Raw genomic sequence first — 25692 nt, 5'->3', positions numbered from 1 at the left:
TTAATGTATTATTTTAAGGCAAACGCTGTCCTTCTGCTTTCTTTTTATTAGTTTACGTGTAATAAAATACTAAGTTACATAAATCCTTCAACAAGTCGCTGTCCGTCGCCTGATTTATGCCCGAAAGTAAAACAAACAAGGACTCAAAGACGAACCACTTGCAAAAGAGATCTCGCTCGCAACTAAATATGGTTTCTCGAACAGAAATTCTGAATTCGAATGGTAAATCATGATCTTGCTCGGCGGCAGGCCCGCAATAAATACTTGAAATGTAACTGAGGCGCTTTAACAATTCCCTATAAAAGACAACATTGTCTATGTTTTGTATATATATGTTGTGTATATAGTTGGTTTCTTGTCTGTTCTTTTTTTTTTTTTTTTGTTATTTTTTGGTGACCGCTGAAACGACGGCACCCTGAGGTTCGTTTTTAATATATTTTTTCCATTTTGTTATTTGTTTTGAGGCTTCTCTACTACGTTGTGTGTCGAGTGGTGTTTTGTTTGTTAGTGAGTGAAAAACTAATAGTTCAACTACTAATGCGCATTCGTTAAATTTGCTTAAATACTTTTGTGTACTTTTTGTTTTGTTTCTTGGGTTGTTTTCTTGTCTTGTATTTTGCTGAGTTATGTTTTCCCTTTTTTTTTGCAATGCGTATTTAAATATGCTATATAATCGCAATAATACATAATTGTTTGTTTGTTTGTTGGTTGCTCGAGTACATAATAGCTACGTTTAGCTATGTTTTGGTATGCTGTAACGCTTCGCTTCGTTTATATCATAAGTTGATGCATGTCTGTCTGACTGACTGTCACCTGTCGCCTGATGCCCAATGTCCAATGCCTGATGCCTGATGCTTGTCACCCTTTCACCTGTTCACCTGACCAGCTACAGGTGTGTTCGCGTGTGTGTGGTTGTGTGTTCTTGTAGTAGGTCCATAGGACTAACGCCTATGTAGCAATTCAAAAGTCTATTCACTTCGTTATCGTTACAATATCGTGGGCATAAAACTTATATGTCTATTTACTTTATATGTCAGTATTTCGTGTGTCTGGCGAGTCTGGTGTGGGTAAGGTGTGTGTGTTTGAGGTGGCAAATCTTCTATGGCTGTGGGTTGTGATTTTCTGATTCTGATTCTGTCTGCTGGCTGCTGAGTTCTCTCTATCGTATAATTTATCTCTGTATGTACTCGTTTTCTCTTTTTTTGTTAAATTTTTTTCGATTCTTATATTAAAGTCATCACAGTTAGCGGAGCTGAAATTATGAATAATTATTGAGGACATTTTTTGTGTAATTGTTTTTGTTTTTTTCTTTTTTTGGATTTTTCGTTTTTAATACGTTTTCTACTAAATCGCAATTGCATATATAGAGTGTCTACCATAAATTGATTCTTTTTTTAGTGTACTCTTATCGCGGCTTGGGGTTCCTTTTACTAAATTATTATATACGCAGTGTGTGTATGTGAGTGTGGGAGTCCTGTTTGGGGTATGGTTGTGGGTTTAGGTGAGTGACTGTCCAGCGAACCGCTGGCTTCAGATGGTTGCCCGGTGCCCGCCGGCACCGCTCATCATCGCTCCTCAGTGTCATGGGGTGTTGCCCTCGAACAGGGCGCGGAACTCCCCGCTCCGCGGCCTCGGGAGACCCTCACGTATCGTCTGCACCGGCTCAGCAATGCTCGACTCTGACCCATGCAGTAAATTCTCCTTGAGATCCATGTCACTGAAACAGATTTAACAAAAGGATTAGTTATAAATCCAACAAAAGATTTCAGATCAGAATGCACAGCTAAATAATAAATTAAATGATATACTTATAATATTTCAAAAGTATTAGAATTTATATTTTAAGTTCAGAGTATTGTGTTTAGAAAGTTTATAATATTAGTAATAGTATTCTAGTCAACTTACTCATCTTTGCAGTCATCCGCCTCGGCAGCCAGGGCATTAACCACAGCCGTAATCGTGTTCGACTCCGGATTGCTCAGCTGCTCGTCCTTCTGATGCATTATGTTTGGATTCTTGCCAATCTTGTTCAACCGCTCGGCGGCCACAGTCTCCATTGTTTTGCGCATCAGCGGATACTGATCCAGAACGCAATTGAAATGATCCACGCTCAACGAGAATAAATTGCAATAGGTTTCGGATCGCACGCTGGCCACACGACGCGCATTGGTCAGCAGACAGATCTCACCGAAGTAAGAGCCATCCGATAGTGAGGTGGCAACCTGGAGTGAAGGTTGCAAATTAGCCAGGAAATTATTAAAAATGTTAGGGATTATTGTACCTCGCCGTTGGCCATGACAATGTCCACCACGCCCTCCTGTATGAAGTACATCTTAGTACCGATCGTACCCTCCTTTATGATAATATCACCTGAAAGAGTTCAGTGAAATCATTAGTTGAGGCTCAAATTAAAATGTTAACAAAGAGTTGGTGGACCCACTCACCTGGTTGGAAAACTTCGTATTTCAGTTTGGTAACTACGTCGGAAACGAAATTCGAATCGGCATTAGCAAAAAAAGGCACTGACGCCACGAGGGATCTGTGGAACATAAACACATCGAGTTAAAATAGTGAATAATCAACAAGGAGGTGCAGTACAAAGTACTAATAATACGAAATACTATACTAATCAAACGGCTGAAAGAAGAAATACATGAATGATCAATGCATAGTGACAGATCGCCCACCTGCAGTTGTAGTTGATGACATCCTCGCGCAATTTCTCGCTCAACTCGCCAAGTATCAACTCTTCGTCGAAGAATTTACCCTGGTAGCGATGCTCGAAGTATTCCGTGATGCGTTGCCGCATGTCACGCGGCAGCTTGCGATAGGCCATGTACTCCTCCACCTGTTTGACCTTCTCGCGATACTGACGCCGGCTGGAGTCCAAGCTCTGGATGAGATTGGTCGCGTGACCGAGGAACAATGCGTAACACGTGGCTCCGGATATCATCGACAGCATCGTCAGCCACATGTCTGTCAGTGATTGTGGTGGGAATCTGGAAATGAGCGCATTATTGTACATTATTTTTTTGGAACAGAATTATTATATTTATGGAGTAGATAAGAGCAAAAACACCATTTCCCTTAACTTGAAGTTATTTCTCTATTATTTATAGTTACTTTTTTAAAAAAAAGTAGATAGGGACAGTGCTAAAATAGGTGGGTACACCCAATCTAAGTAGATAGAAACTTTAACTCACCTGCCGTAGCCTATGCAGAGCATGTGCGACATTGCCTTGAATAATGCCCACGAATACTGCTCCAGCCAGTACGATTCCTGCAATGGAACAGCCCATTTAGATAGCCAATACCAGATAGTAGGGATTTACCGATCTGGCGCACCTGCAACTCGTTGATGGAGACCCAGGAGTTGGATGGAAAACCCTGCAACATTGGCACTAAGAACTGCAAGCAACCGCTCCAATGGCCGATCAGGAGCATCATGCAAATTAAATTGAAGATCCTCATGAAGACCGAGGCCATATTGAGGAACTGCAACCAGAGAGGTCAATCAAAAGGAGTGCAAATCAACTAAAGCCCAACACCGCTTGTGTTTGTGTGTGTGTGTGTGTGTGTGTGTGTCTGTGTTTTGTGGTTAAGAGTGTGTGTGTGTGTCTGTGTCCTTCTGTGTGTGTGTGTGTGTGATCGAGTGTGTATGCGTGTTACATATGGGTGTGAGTTCCACATATATATATAAAACCAAATGTCTCAAGTAAACGAGAGAAAGAAAACCCAAACGAGGAAATAAAACTTGGAAACATTATTTTGCAACTTGTAGCAATTGGTGACTTTTGGCGTTTCCAGCTACCGGTAGTAAATGTAACAGTTATTGCATTATGCCAATCAAAGCAACTAAAACAAACCAAACCACAGCCATTAAACAAGAAATTACTCAATCTCCCCACTCTGCCCGATAAGTATGCTATGTATACGGAATAGTGTATTCCTTGGTCTGCAGATCATCGGAGCAGAGCGGTACGGAGTCGGTATACAAAGTTCATCCGATAAGATAAAATAAGATAAGATTAGTCTAGTGTTAGGAAATACAACAGTGTCCGGTGTACTGGGTGTACTTTGTGTACGGTGTACAACCTGAGCAATCAATTCAAACTCAATCAATTCAAATTCAAACCATTTCTACGTTTTGAATAGGTGCAAAATCAGCTGCTAGATTATGGTACAAGTGCTCATCTTTACTTTTGTTTGTTTTTTTTTTTTTTTGTTTTGTTTGTTTGTTTTGTTTTACGTTTGTTAAACATAATTATGGACACTAAGCCGTTCAAACGTTCAAATTATCGAAATCGAACTCGTATTTTACAATGAAAGCTTTTTGTTTGCCTGACTTTCGCAGTTGTTAGTAATTGAACTACGTAATTCTGTACAAGGAACGGTAAACAAACCAAAGGAATAAACACAATCACGAAATTAACGAAAACCAAACTAATGGTAAACGAAAACATAGAGCAAGAGCAGGAACATAGAGCTTTAGAAAAAGAGAGATAGGGAGCGGTATTGAGATAATAAAATAACGGTTGTTGCATTCAAGATATCAGTGGCTGTAGCTGCGTGTGCGTGTACATGTGTGTGTGTGGGTGTCACTCCAAAAAGCTTATTTTCTTCTTTTTTTACGCGCTCCTGCTGAAATCTTTTGTACAACAGAAGAGAAAGAGAAGGCTGAGAAAATAAAAAATCAGAGAAACCAAAACCAGGAACAGTAACCAAACAACAAGTAACGGTAGCAGAGGCAGCAAAACAGAGTTGCATTTTTTACACAGAGAAAAAATATCATCACACAATAAATGGATCTTAGCATTATGTACTAATTTTATTGAATTAATAAAAATTAATTTTGAACATATCAGATTGGTATTGTAAGCATAACAACAAATTGGGTTTTTTCATAAATAAAGTGTATATCTCATAAAAACCTTTAAAGACTTACTTTAAACCTATTGACATGAACAGAAATAAATATTAGAATTGCTAATTTATTATTAAAATAAAATGTTTACTTTTTAAAATTATAGAAAAGGCGGTAGTACCTCGAATCGATTTAAAACTTGGTATGATTTGAACATTTCAATACTGTGAAAGAATAATGGGTTAATGATCTAGTAATTTGATTTTAATTGGATCCTACTGATTTGTTCAAAATTAAGATATTGATTGCATTAAGGGGCTGTATAATAAACTTAGATTTTCTCTGTGTAGTTGAGAGAGAGAGAGAGAGAGAGCAAGAGAAAGTTCGAGCGGAAAGCGCGCAGTACAAAAGCATAAAGCATTGAGCAGAGTGTCAATCAAAGTGAGGTTAAGTTGAGTACGATAGATACGATATAGGTTAGGAAATGTGGAAAGCGTTTGGCACGGGCCCACAAATGTATGCTATAGAATACGAGTAGTATGTGGCTACATATAGTACAGTGTTCGTGTTCGATCTGATTGGTCGTTGGATCAGTTTTCCTGCTTCAGATCGATTGACTATATTGGGTGTGTGTCTGTGTGTCCGGATCTAAAACCTAATCCTAAAGCAAAAGCAGCAGCAGCAGCCATTACTTTTCCTACTATATAGTGCATATTTGTTGGTGTTTTTACAGAGGCAACATTTCGATCTGTGCTGCTTCTCTCGCAAGCCGTAAGCATTTTACACAGTATACAATAATCCGAATCCGTAATATCTCCTGAGATCTGTGGCGTTTTCATGCTCTTCGCAACGAAATATAACCCAGCTAATCTGTGGTTCACAATGATAGATATAGCAGTACAACAGGACTTCCGATCATGCCCATGCATGGAGTCAAAAGCTACGAGATCTAGCGAAATATATTACATTATCCTTCTGACTGATTCTACGTCGTGTGAAGAGCATGAAAAGAAATTCGGTTGCACACCGAAGATTTGTAAATAAAAAATAAGTTTTTATTTTATTGCTGCTTTTGGGCTAGACTCTCTTCTTTTTTTCGTTATATTGAGATTTTCATTATGCATTAAATGAGAAATAGAGATTATGTATGGCAATATCAATCAATCAATCAATCAATATGTAAAAAAGGCAGTCTCAGAAAATTTACAGAACGTACGAACGAACGAACATTAAAATCAAGCAAACATGATCAACGAACAATCGAACGAACGAACAATCGAACGAAATTATGCACTAAAACTCAATTTTGGATTTAACATTCCTCAAAACGTGAGTTATGTTGCACCAATAATACATAATCATAATTTCAATCAATCAATCAAGGCTTTTGGTTTTTGTTTATCAAAATATACTGAAGTTGTTGTGTTGTTGATTTTGATTTTTGGGTTGTTACTTTTTATTGGATGGTTTACCTTGAGAATTAGGTTGCTTTTTGTCAAGCCATCTTTGTCTTTTCTGTTCATTCTCCCTCTGCGATCAGCACTTTTTTTCTGTAGATTCTGCAGAATCTAAAAACCATATATACACAGGTATTTTAGGCCCTGATTCAGCTAGGTTGGATTTTTGAATTGTTTTGTTTATTTTATTTTTGTTGTTCTTAAACTGATTTTCATAAGCATCATAAGTTGTTAGTCGCACTTAGCGGAATACTTTTCTTTTCATCGCTTTAGTTGAGCGTTTCAAAAACAAAATAAACATAAATCATAATATACGGTGGTTTCCAATTTCAGGCAATGTTTTATAAAGGGCTCAAAGGGAGCTGTACTTGTACGTATCTCATGGGGGGTGTGCTGTGGCTAGGGTTAAGGGTGGGGGGGTGGTTTAAGGTTTTAGGGATTAGGGATTAGAGGGAGTTGGAGAGGATATTGTGTTTTTTTTTTTTTTTTTGATAGAGATATAGGGTAAGAACATTCCCCAACCCTTGAGTTGCGGAGATGCCTTCAAAGAAGTTCAAAGTACAAAGTGCAATGAAGAATATCGATTTGAGTGCTTCAAAGTCGGCAAGAAAAGAATAGGAAATCGAATATCAGAACAACAGAAGCAATAAATTGAAGACTCAACTGAAGAAATGTGAAAGAAAGCAAAGGAATCTTCCCGCGGCACAAGTGAAAACATGTTCTCAAGCTTAGCGAGCGCGTCAGATGGTTCGAGAAAAAACCCAAAAAAAAGGTACATTTTCGATTCGATTTGAGTGTGTTTCGAGAGTATGTGGGTGTGGTGTGAGTTATAGACATAGGTATAGGTATGTTCTTGCAGTAATCGGCCTGGGTAATTATTCAGGATCTGGTCTGGTGGACCCGAAGCGCAGCAGGCGCACAACACGTAACAGACATTGGGGTCACACAACTGTATAATATACAAACTGAGTTGGCTTATGGTACAGCGATTGTCTGGTTCTATGTTTGATTGACTTTATAGACACACATAGGTTGAGGAAGGTATATCATACTTGGTAAACAAAACGATTGGTAATCGAACGCAAAGGATTTAAACGTTTAACGGAAATCATAGACACAGAGGTTCCAGATAACAACTCAAAGAAAATACATAGTTTGAACATTTCTGCGCGCCATCCACAATTAAAGTACTTTTAATGCCACACACATGTACGTACACATGTAACAAAGAAAAGTGAGCACTTTGAGGATATAATACTCCCCGACCACTGACCACTGTGCTAAGCCTAACTGCAGTTGCCTAGATATAACCTAGATCATCGAATCTGTTTTTGTGGTGTGGAGTGAACGAGTAGTTATGCTGATCTTACGGTCGAGAATTTGGAGCAAACGAAAGGTAAATTCAAACCGAAAAGGGAGTCGATCAGGGACAAAGGGTCCCTAGATTAAAACCAAAATGGTAATGACGAAACGGAGGGTCTAATAAATATATACACAGAAATAATAGATACGAAAAACAGTTTAACTTAAAATGCATTGCTTTTACATTTGTTTCTTTTCTGCATTTTGTGAATTTCTAAATCAATAGTTAAGGCTTTAAATGTTGAATGTTGTTTTTTAAATTTTTAGTAAATTACCACTGCATACTTTTGCATCCGAACTATTTTTAAAGCCCTCCCAAATTCTTAACCAATTTTGTCTTACAAAGTCATAACCAGAACTGAGATGGACTAAAAACAATTATATCTTGCCAGTTCTGGATAGGCCTTTAACACGGCATCAAAATTATATAAATAGAGATATCTCAAAATAACTAATATCTTTTTTTCTGTGTATATATTTTACAAGTGTGTCTTAAAAATGAAAACCAGGGAGAGTAAGTTAGTTGTTATGCAAACTAAAGATGAAACGGTAACGAAACGAAACGAAACGAAACTGAAGGAAACTAAAAAAGTAACCAAAAGGGTCGAGCATTGCCAAAATGAGCCGGGTGTACTCACATAGACCTCCTCCCATTGGGACACGTAGCGCACGAGGCGGGAAAGGCGGAGCAGTCGCACCAGGGAGAGCAGCTTGGCCAGGCGCAGGATGCGCAGGGCGCGTCCGGCATGCAATATTTGAAAAGAATCAGAGAAATCCTGCAATTTCATAATCTTAAATTAAAATGTTGCGTACTGTTTCTTAAATACATTGACTTACTTGATTGAAAATTAAAAATATATAATCTAGCGGTATCGACGAAATCAAATCGAGAAAAAACCAAGTTCTTAAATAGTGTTTAGCTATAAGCTTTGGATCCAATATTACTTGTTCAGCGTTGTCTTGTTGCATAATTCCTGAAATCATATATTCGGTCGAAAAGCTAACGGTTAAGCAGGGGCGTAGTAAATGGGGGTCACGGTACCAGTTCTTTTGGAAGGGGTTTGGTTTGGTTTTGTAATAGGGGGCTTGTTAGTTTGTTGGCTCGGTTGAATGTGCATTACCTGTTCTAAAATTGACTACAATATCTATTAAAAAAATAGTATCACTTAGGCAGTTGAAGGCAATCCATCGTGTGCTCAGATCATCGTTGAAGAATGATATTGCGACTGGCAGGATAATAAGATTTGCTACTAATAATAAAAGCATGCAAAGGTCCCAGTAAAACCTATCGAAATAGATTGATTTAATTGGATTAGTACGTGATAATCATAACTATCATCTGGTTTATGTTTCACCTGAATGAACTGCACGGGTGTATGACCCAATGTCCGGAAGTTTTCTGACGTATGCGCTCCTTGACCAGCGCCTTGCGGCTGCCAAACAGTTTCATGGCCAGTCGGTTGTCCGTCGGCTGGAACCATGATTGCAATTGACTTTTTAGGAAATTCGCAGAGACTTTTTCCGACACGATCGGTATGTTGGGCATGGGCTCCTCTTTCGGAGTGCCGTACAACGACACGTCATCAAAGTGTACCTGTGAAGGATTAGAATGGGATCTTCTTAGTATTTCCACATCCCACAACCAATTTGCCTCGCTGCCAGTCAAAGTCAAAGTCTGGTGACAATTGGGTGTTATTCAGTCAAAAGGGGGGAGGGGGGTAATCCGTCCTGTGCTAGTCGTACAAATGAAACCTTTGTCCTTGCCATTTCGGTTCCTTGGTCGCATATTAGCAGGGCCTCATCATCGAAAGCGGTGACCAGCGAGTCGGTGCAAGTGTTCTCGAACGAAATGCGCAGGTCGTTCTCGTTCACATTCAGCACCGAGCAGTAGGAGCAGCGCACCGATTCCTCACTATCCCCGCTCAGCAGTCTGAAATGGCATTGAGAAGATCGCAATCTGTAAACACGGAAGTGCCGTCTCGAAAAATTCCGTTACACGAAATCATGCCATAAGGCCCCAGAGCCTGCCCAAAATGAAAGTGAAACTGAGCAGATGGGGTGTCAAGGTGGGCGGGATGGACCGGTGTCGGTTAACGCACCGGTTTTATTGATTTCGTTTACTCTTATCGAGGGAATCATAGTTTTTGGGGAGCTCCCTAGATCAATCTTTGCATGGAACATACTTTAACTAAAATGAAAAATGGAATCTAAAATGAATCTTACATTAAATAGGATGTCAGGATAAATAAATATTATTGTTTTATAAAATATGACATGTCAGCCGCACCCGGGCTCTAAAAGTTCTTAAAAGCATTTAGCTTTAGATTACTAATTTAAAACTAAAAAAACCTATCACTTTTGCGAAGACCGTAGTCGAAATAAGAATTGGTTGACTTTTACGACCATTTTAAAATCCTTCCAGAATCACAACCGTTTTGTTGGTTGTTTTTTTTTGTAATCAGGGGTTACAAAAACCAATTTTCAAAAGGAAATTAAGACTTGATTAACATCAACATAATATAACATTAACACTTTGTACATAAACAAATATACTTTAAACCACTCCTTAGATTATTAAACATATTCAAAAGTTCTTGAACGCAATACAAACGATGCTTTTTTTAAAATTCGTTTAAGATTTTTTTGTTTGGTGTATTTTAGACGTAGGAACGATTTTTTTTATATTAAATTATTTTGTATTTCTTCACTTAGTTCAATCACGTATAAGGATCACTAAATTATATTTGTGCGAGGGTATTTCAACTTTCGATCTCCAAAACTATCCAGTTTTTCTTGATATTTTTGTTTACTTTTAATTGCGGCACACGCACAATGCAAGTTGAATCAGAGCGGCGACTGCTGCCCTCACCTTGCCCGCTACATGGTGATTGTCAAGGTTTTCCGGGGAAGCAGCCGGAGAAACTGGATTGCCCCTGCCTCCCAGTGCCACCACCACCTTCTCCTACTCCCTGGGTGTTTATGCCGCTTGCGTTTTTTCTTTTTTTTGTGGAGCAGCGAACACTGGACATTAAATACTAAAATACTAAAAGCTGAACACCGAACACCGAGCACTGAACGACAAATCGCGTGGTACGGATATTATTCACGGCGGACCTATTGTTAAAGCCCGGCAGAGACGCGTGCTCGTGGTTACGTTAGTTTTGGCGTCACGGTTTGGCGTACTGATATTCCGCATTTCGTGTATTTATAATACTTTTCGAAACTGTGTCTGTGCTTCTATTATTACTGCTCTCTTTCGCCTGTTCACACTCAATTGTGGGTACTTTTAAATGGGAAAGTTTCGTTTTAATTAAGCCTGATGAAGCTGATTTAATTTAATCTTGACCGCCATTGGCATTAGCCTAATGAATTTATTAGTTATTGTTATGGTTGCTCACCAGCCAAACCGACCGGCTATTGCATTACACAAATCAAATCATTTTGGATGGATACATTTCATAATTCTGTGGTTTTAAATTCATTTCACTTCACTGTGGGTGTTTCTCTGTTTTCGGTTTTATTTGTTTGATCTTGATGTTTTGCATTCGGAATTCTTGGTTGGCAACTGAAAAACGTGCCGGAACAGATGTTTTGCGCTGATTTACTTTATTGGATATATGACTCGCGCCAATCGTTCGACCGACTCACACAGAATAGCTCGCACGGCTTTCGCCGCGAATCGGAGAAGTCTGGAAGCGCGGCGCTATATAGAGTAGTGGAAGTAGTAGTAGAACAGAACCGGGTACTTGGAGTGATTACAGCGGCAAACTTTTTGCGACTAGCGGTCGCCGCTCGCAAACCGCTTGGAAATCGCCGGCAAACACTCCGAAAACGAGACCAGATCGAGGCGACTTCGTGGCGTTTCGGTATCGGTATCGGAATCCGAATCGGAATCGAATCGGGCGTCCTCGAGACCCCGAAAAAAAGGGGGGTGGGATTGTTTGGATTGGTGGATGGATCGTATATTTCTTTATTTGTACTTTCTGTAAGCGATATTCTTCTTACCTCGAATATCAATTGGGCCAGGAATTGCAGTTTGCTTCCGAGACGACCACAAATGATAGTCCGAAATTGGCTGGCAATTGGAAATTGCCTAATTAAATAATTGAGATATTGACACCGTGCACTTGACGCTGGTTTTTATTTCCTTCGTTTTTGGTTTTTGGTTTTTTTTTTTGTTTCTTGTTGATTGTTTTTTTCCGTTTCTTTTTACTGTTACTGCTACTAGTTTTCTTTTCTGTTTTTTTTTTTTTTTGTATTTGCCAGACTCTTTTTTAAGCTATTTGCTGATGCTGCGACGACTTGATAACCTGTTCTGAACCCCGCAGCCGTTGCACAATAAATAAATAACGAATTTGTGCTGCCTTTTAATTGATTTCGCGACGAGCGTCGACGCAAATTATGGCTGCTTGTAATTCGCTGCCTGCTGTCTTCACAAAAATTGATGCCAATAAAACCACACAATACAATATACGCGCGTTCAAAAACTATCCGAAAACAGTAAACAGCAAATGGAACATAAACAATGATACGTAAAATACGTCTGCTTCTTATGCAAATCGCGTTCTATTCTTGGGGGATTCGTATCGGTACGGTTCGGATTGGATTGGATATCACTGGTCAAGAAAGGAGGAAGCGTCGTCCAGGTCGCTTTCTGGGTCTCGTTTTCAGGCGCAATTTGTGGACTTGGGTACCCGCGACAAATTATGGAATTATGTTATTCACCCGGACCGATTACATCGTTGTTTACTTTAGCACGCGCAATCAGGGTGTTAGTATAGCTGCTTTTCCGTGTCACTTTTCCGTTTAGCCACCAAAAGCACGATTATCGATTCAATTACGATTTCCAATCACACAATGACAAGCGATTGTTTAAGTATTCCATCTGGACTTCTTTTTAAATACGATTATTTACGATTCAAAAACTATTGGTTTGGCAAAACTTGATGTTCATCCATTTGGGCTTCTTGCTTAAAATGTTATTTATAACGTTATCGCCAAACTATAAACGTTGAACCGCTATGTACATTTGTGTTTATATTTTCTTATCATCGGTTTCATTTCCAAATATTTTGTTTCTAAACAAATTATTACCCAAAGACTAACTATTTAAATATTTACAGAAAAGCACTTATCACGCACCGACTTTAGGCTTTTGAACCTTCGAATTTGGATATTTTCGACTGACGTTTTAACGTTCGATCCGCTCAAATGTGGAGTTCACTGCTCGGCGACCATTAGAAGTTTATTGCGCGAACTGAGACGAAAGGCAGGTCGGAGTGGGAATCTCGGTCTGCGGCGGTGGAATTATGCAAATGCCCAGCGATAAGCAGAGCGCACGAAAGGCACTCAAAAAAACCGGTAAGCGTCGTCAGACGCTTTGCATACGCGTAATTCCCACTTGTAAGCTGGAGTAATGTCTCGAATACTCGCTCTCTTTTCGGGGAATTGGATAGACTGAAGAAAAAGTCGACTTAGTTCTCAGAAGTATTTTATCACTTTCTAGGCATTATTTTATAGCAAAGTTTGTACCTATATATTTTTAAAATTTATTCAAGGCACTTTTCTAAGCAATTCGAAAAGTTAAATTTATTGAGATAAAATGAGCTGGTTTAACAGTATTATCTTTTTAATTACCAAAGTAATTGTAATTAAAATTTGAGAAAAAGAATAACCTATAGTTCCTATTAAAACAAATCTAGATTTTAATTTAATTCATGTATAAACTTTAAAAGAAATGCATGTTAAATTATGAAAAGCAATTATGATCCAAAATTTATTAATTATTTAATGTATATTTAATTGCTTGATTTAAAAATAAAATATTTTGGTTAATGGGAAAAATGTTATATTTAAATTAGTTACTATTTGATTTAAATGCATTTTATGTAAGTTATATATGGTTTAAACTTAAATTCAATTTCAAATATAAAATCAATTCCATTAATAAAGAAAAATTAAAAAAAAAATTTATATTCATACTACTAAAAACCGCAAAGGATGAAAATCAGCGCAAACAAAATATGTTGATTGACCACAATTATCCAAATTTAAATAATGAAAAATAAGGTACCACAAATGATGTATATTCTCCATACTTTACTAAGTTTTAATGAAATATCAATGGTTAATGAACAATTAATTATTTTATATAAGATTTCCCATTTTTTCTAACAGTGTACGGTACTCACCGATCGCCGAGCTTGCCCTTGTGCCGGCGGATGTGGCGCCGGTTGAAGCTGTTGGTGCACGACGTGGACGTGGGCCTGGCCGGATAAGGACACGGATGGTGGCCCCCGAGGCTGTGCAGCTGCAGCGACGCCTTGAGATTGGCGGGCGCTGTGGCCGAGGAGGCGTGGTGCGCGTAGTGATACGGATAGGAGTACGGGTGCGGCGAGTGCGACACGCCCGCACTGGCTACGGTGATGGTTGACTCCCCGACCGGCTCGTGGCCCTCGTTGGCCTCCGAGGAGCCCTCCTGCTGCGACCCGTTGCTGGACGAGTGGTGCGTGTAATCCGTGGGCGCGCTCAGCTGGCGATTGAACTCGGCCTTGCGGCGCGTGAGGTCCGTGAGGCAGTACTTGTTCAGGTGCCCGTTGCTGCTCACCGAGCTCTTGGGTGAGGCGGCCGTATAGTGTCCAGGTCCTGCTCCTGCTCCCGATCCTGATCCTGCTCCCGATCCGTGAGCGTGGGCGTGCAGCTTGTGGCATGAGTTGCTGCTGGCGCTGAGCAGATTACAGTTCTTGCTGCCGCTGGCCGAGCTGCTGATCCTGGCCGCCAGCGAGTGCGGCACCGGCGGACTCTTGCCCGTCGCCGGAATGGTGTGGCTGCTCCCGCTTACACTTCCGCTCTCGCTCCGCACCGACGCCCGATGGCCGGGCAGCGTCTGGGTGCGACTCTGTTGCTGCTGCTGCTGCTGCTGCCCCTTGGCCTTGAGCGAACCGTTCAGCAGCAACTGTTGCTGGCGGGCAGCAACGGCAGAGAGGGCCGGCAGCTGCTGCTGGGCCCGCGTGCACGCGGAGGAGGAGGAGGAGCTGGCCGGCGCCGAGGAGGCCTGCGGATGCGGCGTCGAACCCGAACTGGAGGCCACCTGCGGCTGCAGCGAGTGCTTCTTCTCCACCAGATACAAGTTGAGGTACTTGTCACCCGGATGCAGCGAGTTGTCCGACACCGCGTTCGACTTCGAGATGATCTGGCCCTTCTTCTTGGCCGTGCGCGTCTTCAGGGAGAGATTGCGCAGCTTCTTCGACTGCTCCTTGATCTTGTTGGTGCGCAGGAACGAGGGACTGTTGGCAATGCACTTGAAGATGTACGTCTCGTTGACCAGTTGCTGCTTGTCACTGCCGCTGTAGTCGTACTCGCTGTTCAGATTGAGATTGAGATTGGTCAGGTGGCGACGCTCCCGTTCCCTGTCTCGATCCCGATCCCGATCCCGATCCCTTTCCGGATCCGGTTCTGGGTCAGGCTCCGGCTGGCTGGCCAACTGCTGGTCACTGTAGTGGCTCTTGAGCAGCGAGCCGGCTCCTTCTGCAGCCGCGGCACTCAAGCTGCGCGAGTACTCGTGACAGGCATCGTAGAGCGCCGACTGGCCACCAGTGCTGCTCACGCTCTGGGTGCCACAGCTCACCGGACTGTGGCTGCTGTCGAGGATTCGCAGTCCGCTCCTGCTATCCGAGGAGTTTTGCTTCGAGATGCCGCTCGTGGATAGCCGACTGCTGCTGCTGCGCTGACGTTGTTGTTGCTGTTGCAGATGTTGCTGCTGCTGTTGCTGTTGCAGATGTTGCTGCTGGTCATCGCCCGCCCGCAGCAGCGAGACGGTGTCCGCCGCCGCCGATGCCGCCGATGCCGCCGGCTGTCCGTTGCTGAGACTCACCAGAGACTGGCGCACCAAGTGCTGGTGCGAGTGCGAGTGCCGTTGCTGCTGATGCTGCTGTTGCTGCTGGTTCTCCGGGCACAAGTTGTCGCGGCTGGCACTGCGGCACGGAGGGACCAGGACGGAGGCGTGGATGTGGATGTGGATGCGGAAAGAAAGAGGCGGAAAGACTTCAATGAGTACCGTATGTTCAGTATGGCATGCCGATAGCGATGCCGATGCCGCAACGCAACGAATTGGCCAGCGGCGCTGGCGAACACTCAAATTTATCTATTTCAAATTGGCAAGCAAGCATTGGGAGGGAGACGGAACAGAGGCTCCGTGGTTCAGAGGGCCACGCTAAAGTGAGCAGGAAACAGAGTGTGTGCGAGTGTGGAAAACCGCGAGACAAACAAAGAAAATTCTTAATTATAAATATTGATTGTGCAACATGTGAGCGGTGACGAGCGGTGACGAGCGGTGAGGAGCGGTGAAGATGGAGGAGTATCGCATTCCCGGCTTCTATGTGAGTTCATCGCACAGGCGACGCTTGATATAGGAGCACTTTCAAGTCCAGATTTATATTATAGAATACTTGTGGTCAAGATTGCATATGGAATGACTTCATCTGATAATTACTGTCGCTCAAACAAAATTTTACAAATTTACTCTTGACGTCATAAGAATACTGGGTAAAGTATGACTTAAGCTGATCATTACTTGCAATTTGATTTAAGCTGTCGCGTGATTTAAATCTAAATTTTAGAATGCATTTTCTAACGCCATCATAATTAATAATTTTTTTTAATTTAAGTCTTACAAATTTGTTATTTAAATTAAGTAAGCAGGACTTTAAACATTTAAACCAAACCTTTTTACAGGTTCCCCTTTTGTACTTTAAGTGGCCCCAATTTGTCCCTTATATCAAGTGCCCCCTGTGACCGCGATGTGTGATACAATTTATAGAGACATCTATATACAATGGTTGACATGCTCATCTGGTTTCTGATCGCGCGAAAAATTCAACTAAATTAATGTATGGCGGCACGCAGGCCAAGCACTGATAGAGCGGTAACAAATAGCTACAGGGCGATACAGAAACAGATACAGATACATATACCGATACAGATAGGGATACAGATACGGATACAGATACAGATACACACCGAGGCAACACGAAGAGATAGAGATATATGGCTGGCAACGCGTGCCCGGATGGTAATGAAACCATTCCGCACGGTGGGCGGCGGAAGTGCCCTAAATCAAATGGCCAAATGGCCAAGATAAGATAAGGCTGCGACAGACGGACACGGCTGATAAGGCGTGGGAGCAAAGCGGGTACAGTGGAGCCAAATGGGAAGCTGCATGGTATGTTTACAAATGAAATGGAAATGCGGGCAAATCGAGCGATCTGGCCCACTGTGCCTTGGGCAATCAATGCTACGAAACGTGAGGCAAACTATTGTTGACATAGCTGCCGCAAAGGGGGGAGTCCGCTCCCCCGCTCCTCCTCCCCCTTCTTTTTCGAACAAAGGGAAAACAATTGGAGCCCTATTCTCGGTATGCGTGCATCGAACTTTTCCGATTTTGATGCCGATTCCAATTCCGATTCCGGCTCCCAGCTCTAGTTGAGTGCGAAAAATGGGGGGGAAATAGTGCAGAGCAAACATCATTTCCCAGGCCGGAATCGCTCGAATCAATTTCGGTCAATTAGGCAGCTCCCTCACGCCATGGGCGCAATTATCCGAACTTTGATTCAAATTTGAATGCGAATCGGAATTGGATTTGCAAGCGAATCGAATCGAATTGAATCGTCGTTTGTGTAAATATAAGTAAATATGTCAAATATTTGCACGCTAATGTTCAGCCGATGAGTGTGCACTTCACAGATACCGAACGACCGAGATACAATCGCACATCCGCTGCAGAGTGGCGGCCTCTTGCCAATCTCGGACCTAATCTGGCCGAAACTCAGTTTCGAGGGAAAAAAGGCAATAGCACAGGCAAAGGCACAGCCAAAGCCAAAGCCAAATCAAAGCGAAAGCATCGAGAGCTCGAGGGAATTCCAGCTCTTGGGGTTCCTATCTGATGGCTTTTTCATCTCGGCTTCGAGTGTTTGCCACCTGTCAAGTGCTGCAGTCAAAAGTTGCCCTTGCCCCTTTTCGCCCAATTTTGGGCCCAGTTTTCGACTGGGTAAACTAATAAGACAACCTTGTCTGCACAGAGAAAAAACATTTAAAAACATCTTTATGTTATAAAAAATCTTTAAGACACTGAATGGTAGGGTAGTCAAAATATAACGTATTTATTAGTTGCACTACTAAAATAATTCTTTTTATTTGATTATTCTTTATTTTTATTGATTTTTGGTTATCCCAAATGCTGAATGGAAACCCCCCTAATTTATCATATAATATTTAAATAATCAGTATTTATCATTAACTTCAAATGTCTATACAATCCCAATCATAATTCTAGGCATGAGGATAAAAATCTTACCAGATGTGATAAACCTCATTTACTAATAATATGTATATGAGATCTTAAGTTTTAACATTCCTACATTCAGCCGATGTTTTGTTGCCATGCCATATGTAGTGCCTCTTTGAAAGACAAAAACTGCTGAGTTCCTAACCCAATTTTATTATATTTTTTTAAGTGTGGCACTTTTATGCGGCCCATGTCCAATGACAACTTTTGGCGCAGTGGAGTGGCCCTCTGGCCAGGGGATTAGCAGTGGAGCTTGGAGCATGTGCTGCCCATCCTCGAGTGATTGGAATTGGGGGCCAAACGGGTCTGCCGGAGCAGGTTTCCGCCATCGAAATCTTACCCGCCCCTCCGCCCGCGAATGAGACACAATATGCCTCAATTAATAATTCAAAAGCCAATTGAAGGCATTAAGCGTAAATTCGTAAGGCGTACGTAATTGAGTCGCTGCCTGCCTGCATTCCACTTCGTTCATCGATATTAAATCAAGTGCAGCTGTGAGCCCCCAAATGGGGGATCTACAACATTACTTGTATCTGAACTACTTGTCTTAATGGGGATGTAAATGTGCCACTCTAATTTCCCTGAACTCGATTAAACGTGGAATATTTCTGTGGTCTTGAACTTTGAACATTCAACCTGACCGCTTGAACTATTTTAAAATTGATTGTTGTCGAATATTTTGGAAAATGTTCAATATGCATTTAATGGCTCATGAGCTGAAAGCTACCGCCAGCAAAATCAAACAAAATTGAAAGCAAATTACCAAACATGCCACTCGGTACACATTTCCGTGTAAACAAATTACGAAAGTTTCCATTTTTAGTTCACAAATGTTTACCGTTGCGCCAATCTACAAAGCCTTTGCAGTCAGGCGGATTTTATTTGAACAAATACATATTTACGACATTTCCTTTGTATAAATGAAAGTGAATTAGAAATAAATTGTAATTTAAAATTGGTGATTACGATTTCCTATCTATTGTTTTAAGAACATTACAAAGAAATACTTTAAAGAAGTGCGTATTGGAAAACAAACAATTGAATATTTTATGCTAAATTATAGTACAAAATATATTTTCTTAAAATTTAAAATGTTTATTTAATGCAATACCAACACTGGGGATTAAATCTGTATCTTTAAATCTTGTGTTTTCCTTTAGTTATGCATGTCTCAGTTTTTTAAAGAAAAATACCAAAATTCGAATTCGATTTGTTCAATTCAACATGAAATAAAAATATAATTCCCCCTTAAGTATAACAAAGGCATAAATTAATAATTAGAACAAGTCCGAAACGACCTTGACCATCCGAATGACTCTGTTTAAGGTCATTGCAATAACAAACAGAGGTTACGAACGGGCCATCTAGTGTCGTTTATATGGAAATGCCATTTTAAATACACTGCACAGTCGGTAATTAAATTTTGACTTCAAAAGATTTCCGGCTGGGCAGGCAAATGAACACAGAACTCGATGAGAGCTTAGCTCAACTATAAATAACACGATTTTCGGCTAACCAGAATTCAGCCAAAATTATCCATTAATTATAACGACAGCCGAGCAATTAATAAATCAGGCTTGCGGGCTGAGGGGTTAGGGGGTTGGGGAAATCAGTGGAGTCAACAAACAAAGAAATGCTACATCACAACCACTTGGCATGCCAATTGTAAATAAATTTGGATTCGACTTGTGTGATATACGGGAATCAGGGTAAGCATCTATGGGGTCTGAGAAGTGTGAAGGTTTTACTAAAGATCTTAAAGCAGGCGAGAAAGAAGTCATTAAAGCGATGCATTGCATTCGGAACTCATTTTGATTGACGTTTTTGTGGAAGTGGGTTTAGTTAGCAAAGTGCATCAAAGTTAATGAATTTACTTTCGGTTGCAACCAGAATTTGTGAAGCTCAAAAATTGAAACTTGCAGGGTAGGTGGGATTTATTTAGGGGTAGCTTCTAGTAACGAGCAGAAAATTTAGTAGCATTAAATGTGTGTTTCTTAAATCAGTGTTGCAGTTGTAATTGTAACGGTAAGTAGTAGTATTAGTATAAGTAGTAGTAGTTGTAGAGAAGTACCATACAGAGACTACGATCTATATAGAAGAAGAGGCAGAGACACTGAGAGACAAAAAGAGGGATAGAGAGAAAGTATGGGGAATATTCGAAATTTGGTCGGCGGTACCTTCGCTGATGATGTCTAAGATCGCTCCACAGCAAATGTGAGTTGCAAAATTGTTTGGTTTGTGGTTTTTTTTTCTGGTTTTGGTTTCAGTTTGGTTGGTTCTTACTTTCTGTTTTCAACGTTTTTGTACTTTTAAGCAAAGTTTTCTGCAAAACAACAACGACAAGGACACGAAATAAATCCAAGTTATTCACGTGACGAGTACCAAATGGAAATAAAAAACGAGAAAATGAAGGAAACGAAACTGAAAACTAACAAACTGAGCGGGAAATAACTTAAATGAGATTCGTTTGGGGGATAAGAAATTAAATTAACTGCACAAAGCACACAGACACGAGAGGGTCCTGCTCATAGGTGTGAGTGTATATATGTGTTTGTGGGTGTGGGTGTGGGTGTGTTTTTGTTGCTGTCGAGTGTATGGAAATGTGGAACTAGAACTAGCTCAATTGGAAACATCGGGCTTCCTTTTTGGCACAAAAGAAAAGAACAGCTTATCTGGCCCTCTGCTTCACTCACTCACTGTCGCCGTCTCTGTCTGTTATCTGTAACTGTATCTGTATGTGTGTTTGTGTCGGTGTCGGTGAAAAAACTATGTGTGTGGGTGGGTGTCAACAACAATGCAGTAGTCGGCAAGCGCTTATCGATACATACAAGCAAACACACACCCACACACACAAACGAATGCAAGCCGAAATTCGGTCAGTGGATTAATCATTGAAGTAAAAACGAAAGCTTCCGCTCATTCAAACACACTCACACACACATACAAAGCGGCCCACTCACTCGCCCACTAACACAATTGCAATTACAAGTACAGTGGCCCCTGAATGTATGCAACACTGTGTACGATTGCACTTTAAGATCTTTGACACTATTCTCAAGCGATGCGATTCATTGCATTGGTATTGGTGCGATTGTCCGCGCGTATTGGTGCGGCCATTGTAGTCGGCCTGGCTTGACTTTTAATCTAGTTTCGTAATTGCATCGACTGGAGTGACGGATGACCCTATAAAAGGGCGGCGGTAGGAGGGGGGTTGGCAGGAGCAGGAAATCAGTTCACAGCAGGCCAGCAAGGAGAGCACTTGGTAACTCACTCACTCACTCACTCACACACAGAGTCACACAGTTACACACAGATGAACGTGAACAGTAACAACAACAACAGCAATTGCGGCAGCAGCAACAACATCAACAACAATAACAGGGTAACTCAAGAAACAAATAACAAAACAGAGACATTGAACAAAAACGGTACTGAACAAAACGAAACAATTTGAACAACACAAGAAACAGGATCACTGGGTTGGACCACAGACCTCAAAATGTTAGGTCCTACGAGCTTGTTTTTATACGAAAATGTATTTCAAAGTTTATAAGCTATCCAACTTGTGTCAACACTGCGTATACGTTATAAATATGGTGTCCATGAGCGTTTGTTTATAACTCATACGCAGAGTTGACATTTTTCTCAAATATTGTTTAATTAAAAATTTATATTTATGTCATGTTCAAGACAATAAATTATTATAAATATAAGAATCTTTAGATTTAGAGTTTAAAAAGTACCTAAAGTTTTGAAATTTACTTCACAGCGCTTAAGTTCGGTTCTCGAGTGAGGTAGTCCGTACACTTACCTCACTCAAGGACATAGCTTTGACGCTATGTATTCTTAACGTAGGTCCAACCCAGGGATCACATTTAAAATGAAACATAAATACATTCATCTCAAAACTGTACAGCGCGGTGTGGGAGATGGCCCAAGTGCAAGCGAGTGAGCAAGACAGGATCCTCGGTTCTGGAACGTCCTGCATTCTGCCCACTTGCACTCAAAGGAAACTCGCTCTCCCACACACAAGTACAACGTACATCGTGCACAACAACAGTACAAGGACAGACAAGGATGGCAAGTGAGTTGGTAACGCCTACCGTTGATCGTTGGTAAATGTTCCGAAGGCTCCAGGACCGCTGACTCGGCGCTGAGTGTGTTTAACGTGCATTTTCTTGGACCCACGACGCCGCCGATGTCACGTCACCACCTGCACTCGAATTCGAATTCGAGCCACATCGAACCACTCGAACCACTTGCGCCACCTTCGCTAACGTAACGTGGTTGTTGTTTTGGGTATATTTCTGGTTTCTGTATTTTTTTTTTGTTTCAGGGTGTTGCTATTGCTATTGCCGCCGGGAGGGCCCCGCAATGCCCGCTGCAATTCTTGGCCTTGTCATGACGGCTGAGTATGTGTTTTTGTGTATTTAGCAGTAGTTGTCGTGTGTGTGCAGGTGTGGGTGCAACTTCCGCTTCGATTTTTGGCATTAACTAATACAGGTCGAGCGCTCGGGCACACGGACACGTAAATAAAAATAAATTGCTTCTCGTTGTGTTACTATCTGGCTGTCTCACTCGCACATGGGGCTGTTCGTCCTCGTCGTCGTCGTCGTTATCCGTGTTTTTTTAGGTTTTAGGTTAGGTTTTTAGATTCGATTTTGGTGGGTTCTTAGGTGTTTGGTTGAGTAACGTAGGTTGGGTGAGGATATCTAAAAGTTGGCCTCTAAAATAGTCAACAGCACTGCTTATATTGCTTATGGTTCTTCACTTTTCGTTTCAATTCGTTTTGTTATGCGCTTGTTCGTTTGAGGTTATGTGACTCTTTAGGACTCTATCTGTTATGAGTTGCGTGTATAATAATACCATATGTTACTATTTATAGTTTTGCATTCGTTTTATTTAGTTAACAGCGTTATTTCGGGGCTATTCGTTTTGTACTTTGGATTATAAATGTCGTTTATCCACTAGGGTATAGTTATTGTTGCTATTCGGTTGGTGGTGTACAGATGTGATGGTGGGGCCAGGAGCTGGAGCTATAACGGTAACTGTAACGGTAACGGTAACTGTAACGGTAACTGGAGCTGAAGTGGGGTGGGCAGGATCGGGATCCGAGAGTGGATCGTTGAATTATTTATCACAAAAACAAACTAGCTGTTGGAGGGGGGAGGGGTTATGATGATGACAGCTCAGTTTCCTTGCTCCGAAATGTATGCTATCTCTTCGCTGTCCAACCCTCCTCTGGCCGCTTCTCTCCTCTTTCCTGCTTAAGTTAATGTTTGGTCATGAAAGTTTAACGAACGCACCGCAGTTTTGGCTTTGCGGTCGCCTTGTATTTTTTTTTTACTTTGTGGCAAATGGAAGCGACGCGAGTTAAGGCGGAGTTACGTCAAGGCAACGCAACACGGGAAACCCAAAGCAGGTAGCTTAATTTCGTCCTCTACGTTTGTATCCCTCCGTGGGTCTACGGTCTGAGGTCTACGGCTTACGGTCCTGGGTGTGGATTTTATATCAGGCACGAGCAACACGCAAAGCAGTGCGGACTTGGACCAGAACCCGGACTCGGCAACAGTCCCTCCTTGAGACTCCGTGTGGCGACGTCCTTCGTCACCCAATTAATGCATTAATCGCCCTCGTTACTTATTCAGATGCAATTTGAAAGGCCTAGGTCGAGGGCGGGGATCGAGTTTCGCTCTAGCGGCATTATAAAAATAAATCCATATAGGTAGATATACAGACTGACGTTTATCTATTCGCTACGGCTATCTTGTATCTTGTATATATCTCGTAGGTGTATATATATTTATATATATATATAGATATATATATATATATATTGTATATAGAGAGGCAACTACTTGGTAGTTTTAGTTAGTCGTTAAGTGCGTTTATGTTGCGGTTATTTGAATTGTTTATTTTGCTGACCTACGGGCAGAGACGCTCGTCTCTCTACAAACTACGAGGTTAGTTCCATTACTCTATCTCAAACGGGGAGTACGCTCTATGTCCTTGGGCTGTATCGGTATTATCCAGTGGTGAACAAACGGCAACGAACTACGGTTTTTGTTTATATATGGTTAGCGTTTTTCGTTTATCTAGAGCACTTTTGTATATAGCGAGTCATGTGTATATTTTTAAAAGTAATTCTATCTTGGGTTTGCTTTTATTTTTGGGTTATATGCTTTTAAGATTTGCTCAATTTCATTGTTGCAGGTACTTTGGTTTTGGTTTTATCATTACGTTCTATTTTTGGTTATCGCGTGTCCTTTATTTTTAGGCGTTTCCAGGGTTTTCGACTTGCTGACTGGCTGGCGTTGATTAAATAATTCTGCACTTTGAGTTGTTTTTTCGTGTTTGCTTTCTTGTCCTTGTTTGCGCTGGTTTCCGCTTTTGTTGCTCGTGATTTTTTTATTCGTGTTTGTCTCTTGTCTTTATTCGTTTATTTTTTTTTTTTTGCCAGTCGTTCTATTTGATTATGTAATTATGCTTGGTTTCTTATTGGATATTGAACTGTACGTGTGTCCCAGGGCTATGTGTGTATAGTGTGCGGGTGTGTTGGTGTGTTACATGCGATTTTTTCAGCTGCTGCGGCTGTGTTTGTGGTGGTTTCGTTGGTTTCGTGGGTTGCGATAGACGTAAGTGGTTCGTCATCAACATTTTTCGCACATATGTACATACATACACGTTTCACGGGCGCCACACGGGGCGGTGCGTGTGAGTGTGTGTGTGTGTGTGTGTTTGCGTGTGTGTTCGTGTCCCTGTGACTTTTTGGGTGAAATTTATTGAATGAAACGTCAAGCGATTTGACGAATTTTAAACAAATTATTTATAACACACAGAGACAGAGGCACGCACACGCAAATATTGCGAGAGAGACACGCACACAGGGCACAGTCGTGGCACGAAAAACGGCACACAGGACACACAGTGGTGGTGGTAGTGGTGGTGGGAGGATAACAGGGAGAACCAGAAGAAGAAGAGGCCAGAGGAGTGGAGGTGAAAGTGGGAGGAAGTGCACACGTTAAATCAATGCTTCTTTTGACCTCTATTACATTTTCGTTCGCCTTTCGTCTTTCGTCTTTGGCCACCTTGCCACCCCTCCACCTCTTCCTCTTTGAACTCCTCTTTTTTTCCCTGAGCCCACGACTACCTGATACTTTTTTGAACGCCCGTGTTACGGCACATTTAATCTTTCATTTTTATTTTCGGGCTCTATATACCAGATACACAGTCACTGGTGCTCGGAAATCATTGCATTACTTTTCTTTTCTTTTATTTGCGTTTCTGTCGATTTCAATTATGATTTCAATATTTTACGCTTGTGGGTCGCGCTGACTCCCCTCGTTTACATGGGCTGTTTAAATGTTTATCACAATGCTGCTTTCGCTGAATGATTTATGCGATTCGCAACTGAGCAGCGCACTTAAACTTGCTATATGAAATCTCTTCTTTATGTAACGAACGGAATAACGGCACACTCGCTGCTGCTGCTGCTGCTGCTACTTGCTGCTGCTGCTGCTGCTGCTGCGACACGAACGAACTCAGCGCGACAAGTGAAACTTGGCTTTCCGATTCGCATGCCACTGACGTGCGCCGTGGTAGCAGAAACAGTCGAGTCGGGCCGAGCCTGCGAGATTCGCTGAAAATCGATAAGGACAGGCAAAGTC

The 25692-nt window shown here is 41.5% G+C and overlaps 1 protein-coding gene across 11 annotated transcripts; it reads right to left on the bottom strand.

Moving 5' to 3' along the window:
- Positions 1-6: 6 nt before the first annotated feature.
- On the bottom strand, positions 7-25584 carry LOC108149735 (potassium/sodium hyperpolarization-activated cyclic nucleotide-gated channel 2). Of its 11 annotated transcripts, none has more exons than XM_041707715.1 (15): positions 22129-25584; positions 13875-15656; positions 9436-9613; positions 9039-9277; positions 8805-8968; positions 8521-8657; positions 8322-8474; positions 6337-6432; positions 3346-3495; positions 3204-3280; positions 2688-2999; positions 2445-2539; positions 2282-2370; positions 1906-2222; positions 7-1717 (listed from the first exon to the last, which is right to left on the bottom strand). In XM_041707715.1, the coding sequence occupies exons 1-15, from the start codon at positions 22197-22199 to the stop codon at positions 1582-1584; spliced, it is 3996 nt and encodes a 1331-aa protein (XP_041563649.1). In that variant the 5' UTR covers positions 22200-25584; the 3' UTR covers positions 7-1581. The 11 variants fall into 11 exon arrangements, with proteins under 11 accessions (XP_041563649.1, XP_041563650.1, XP_017132994.1 ...); XM_041707716.1 differs by having other exon boundaries at positions 8322-8459; XM_017277505.2 differs by having other exon boundaries at positions 9448-9613; positions 22129-25583.
- Between the last annotated feature and the right edge of the window lie 108 nt (positions 25585-25692).

Source organism: Drosophila elegans, unplaced genomic scaffold (genome assembly GCF_018152505.1).
Source record: "Drosophila elegans isolate 14027-0461.03 unplaced genomic scaffold, ASM1815250v1 contig_183, whole genome shotgun sequence".
In the NCBI taxonomy this organism is placed as follows: domain Eukaryota; kingdom Metazoa; phylum Arthropoda; class Insecta; order Diptera; family Drosophilidae; genus Drosophila; species Drosophila elegans.
This window is presented reverse-complemented; position numbering and strand designations above follow the sequence as displayed.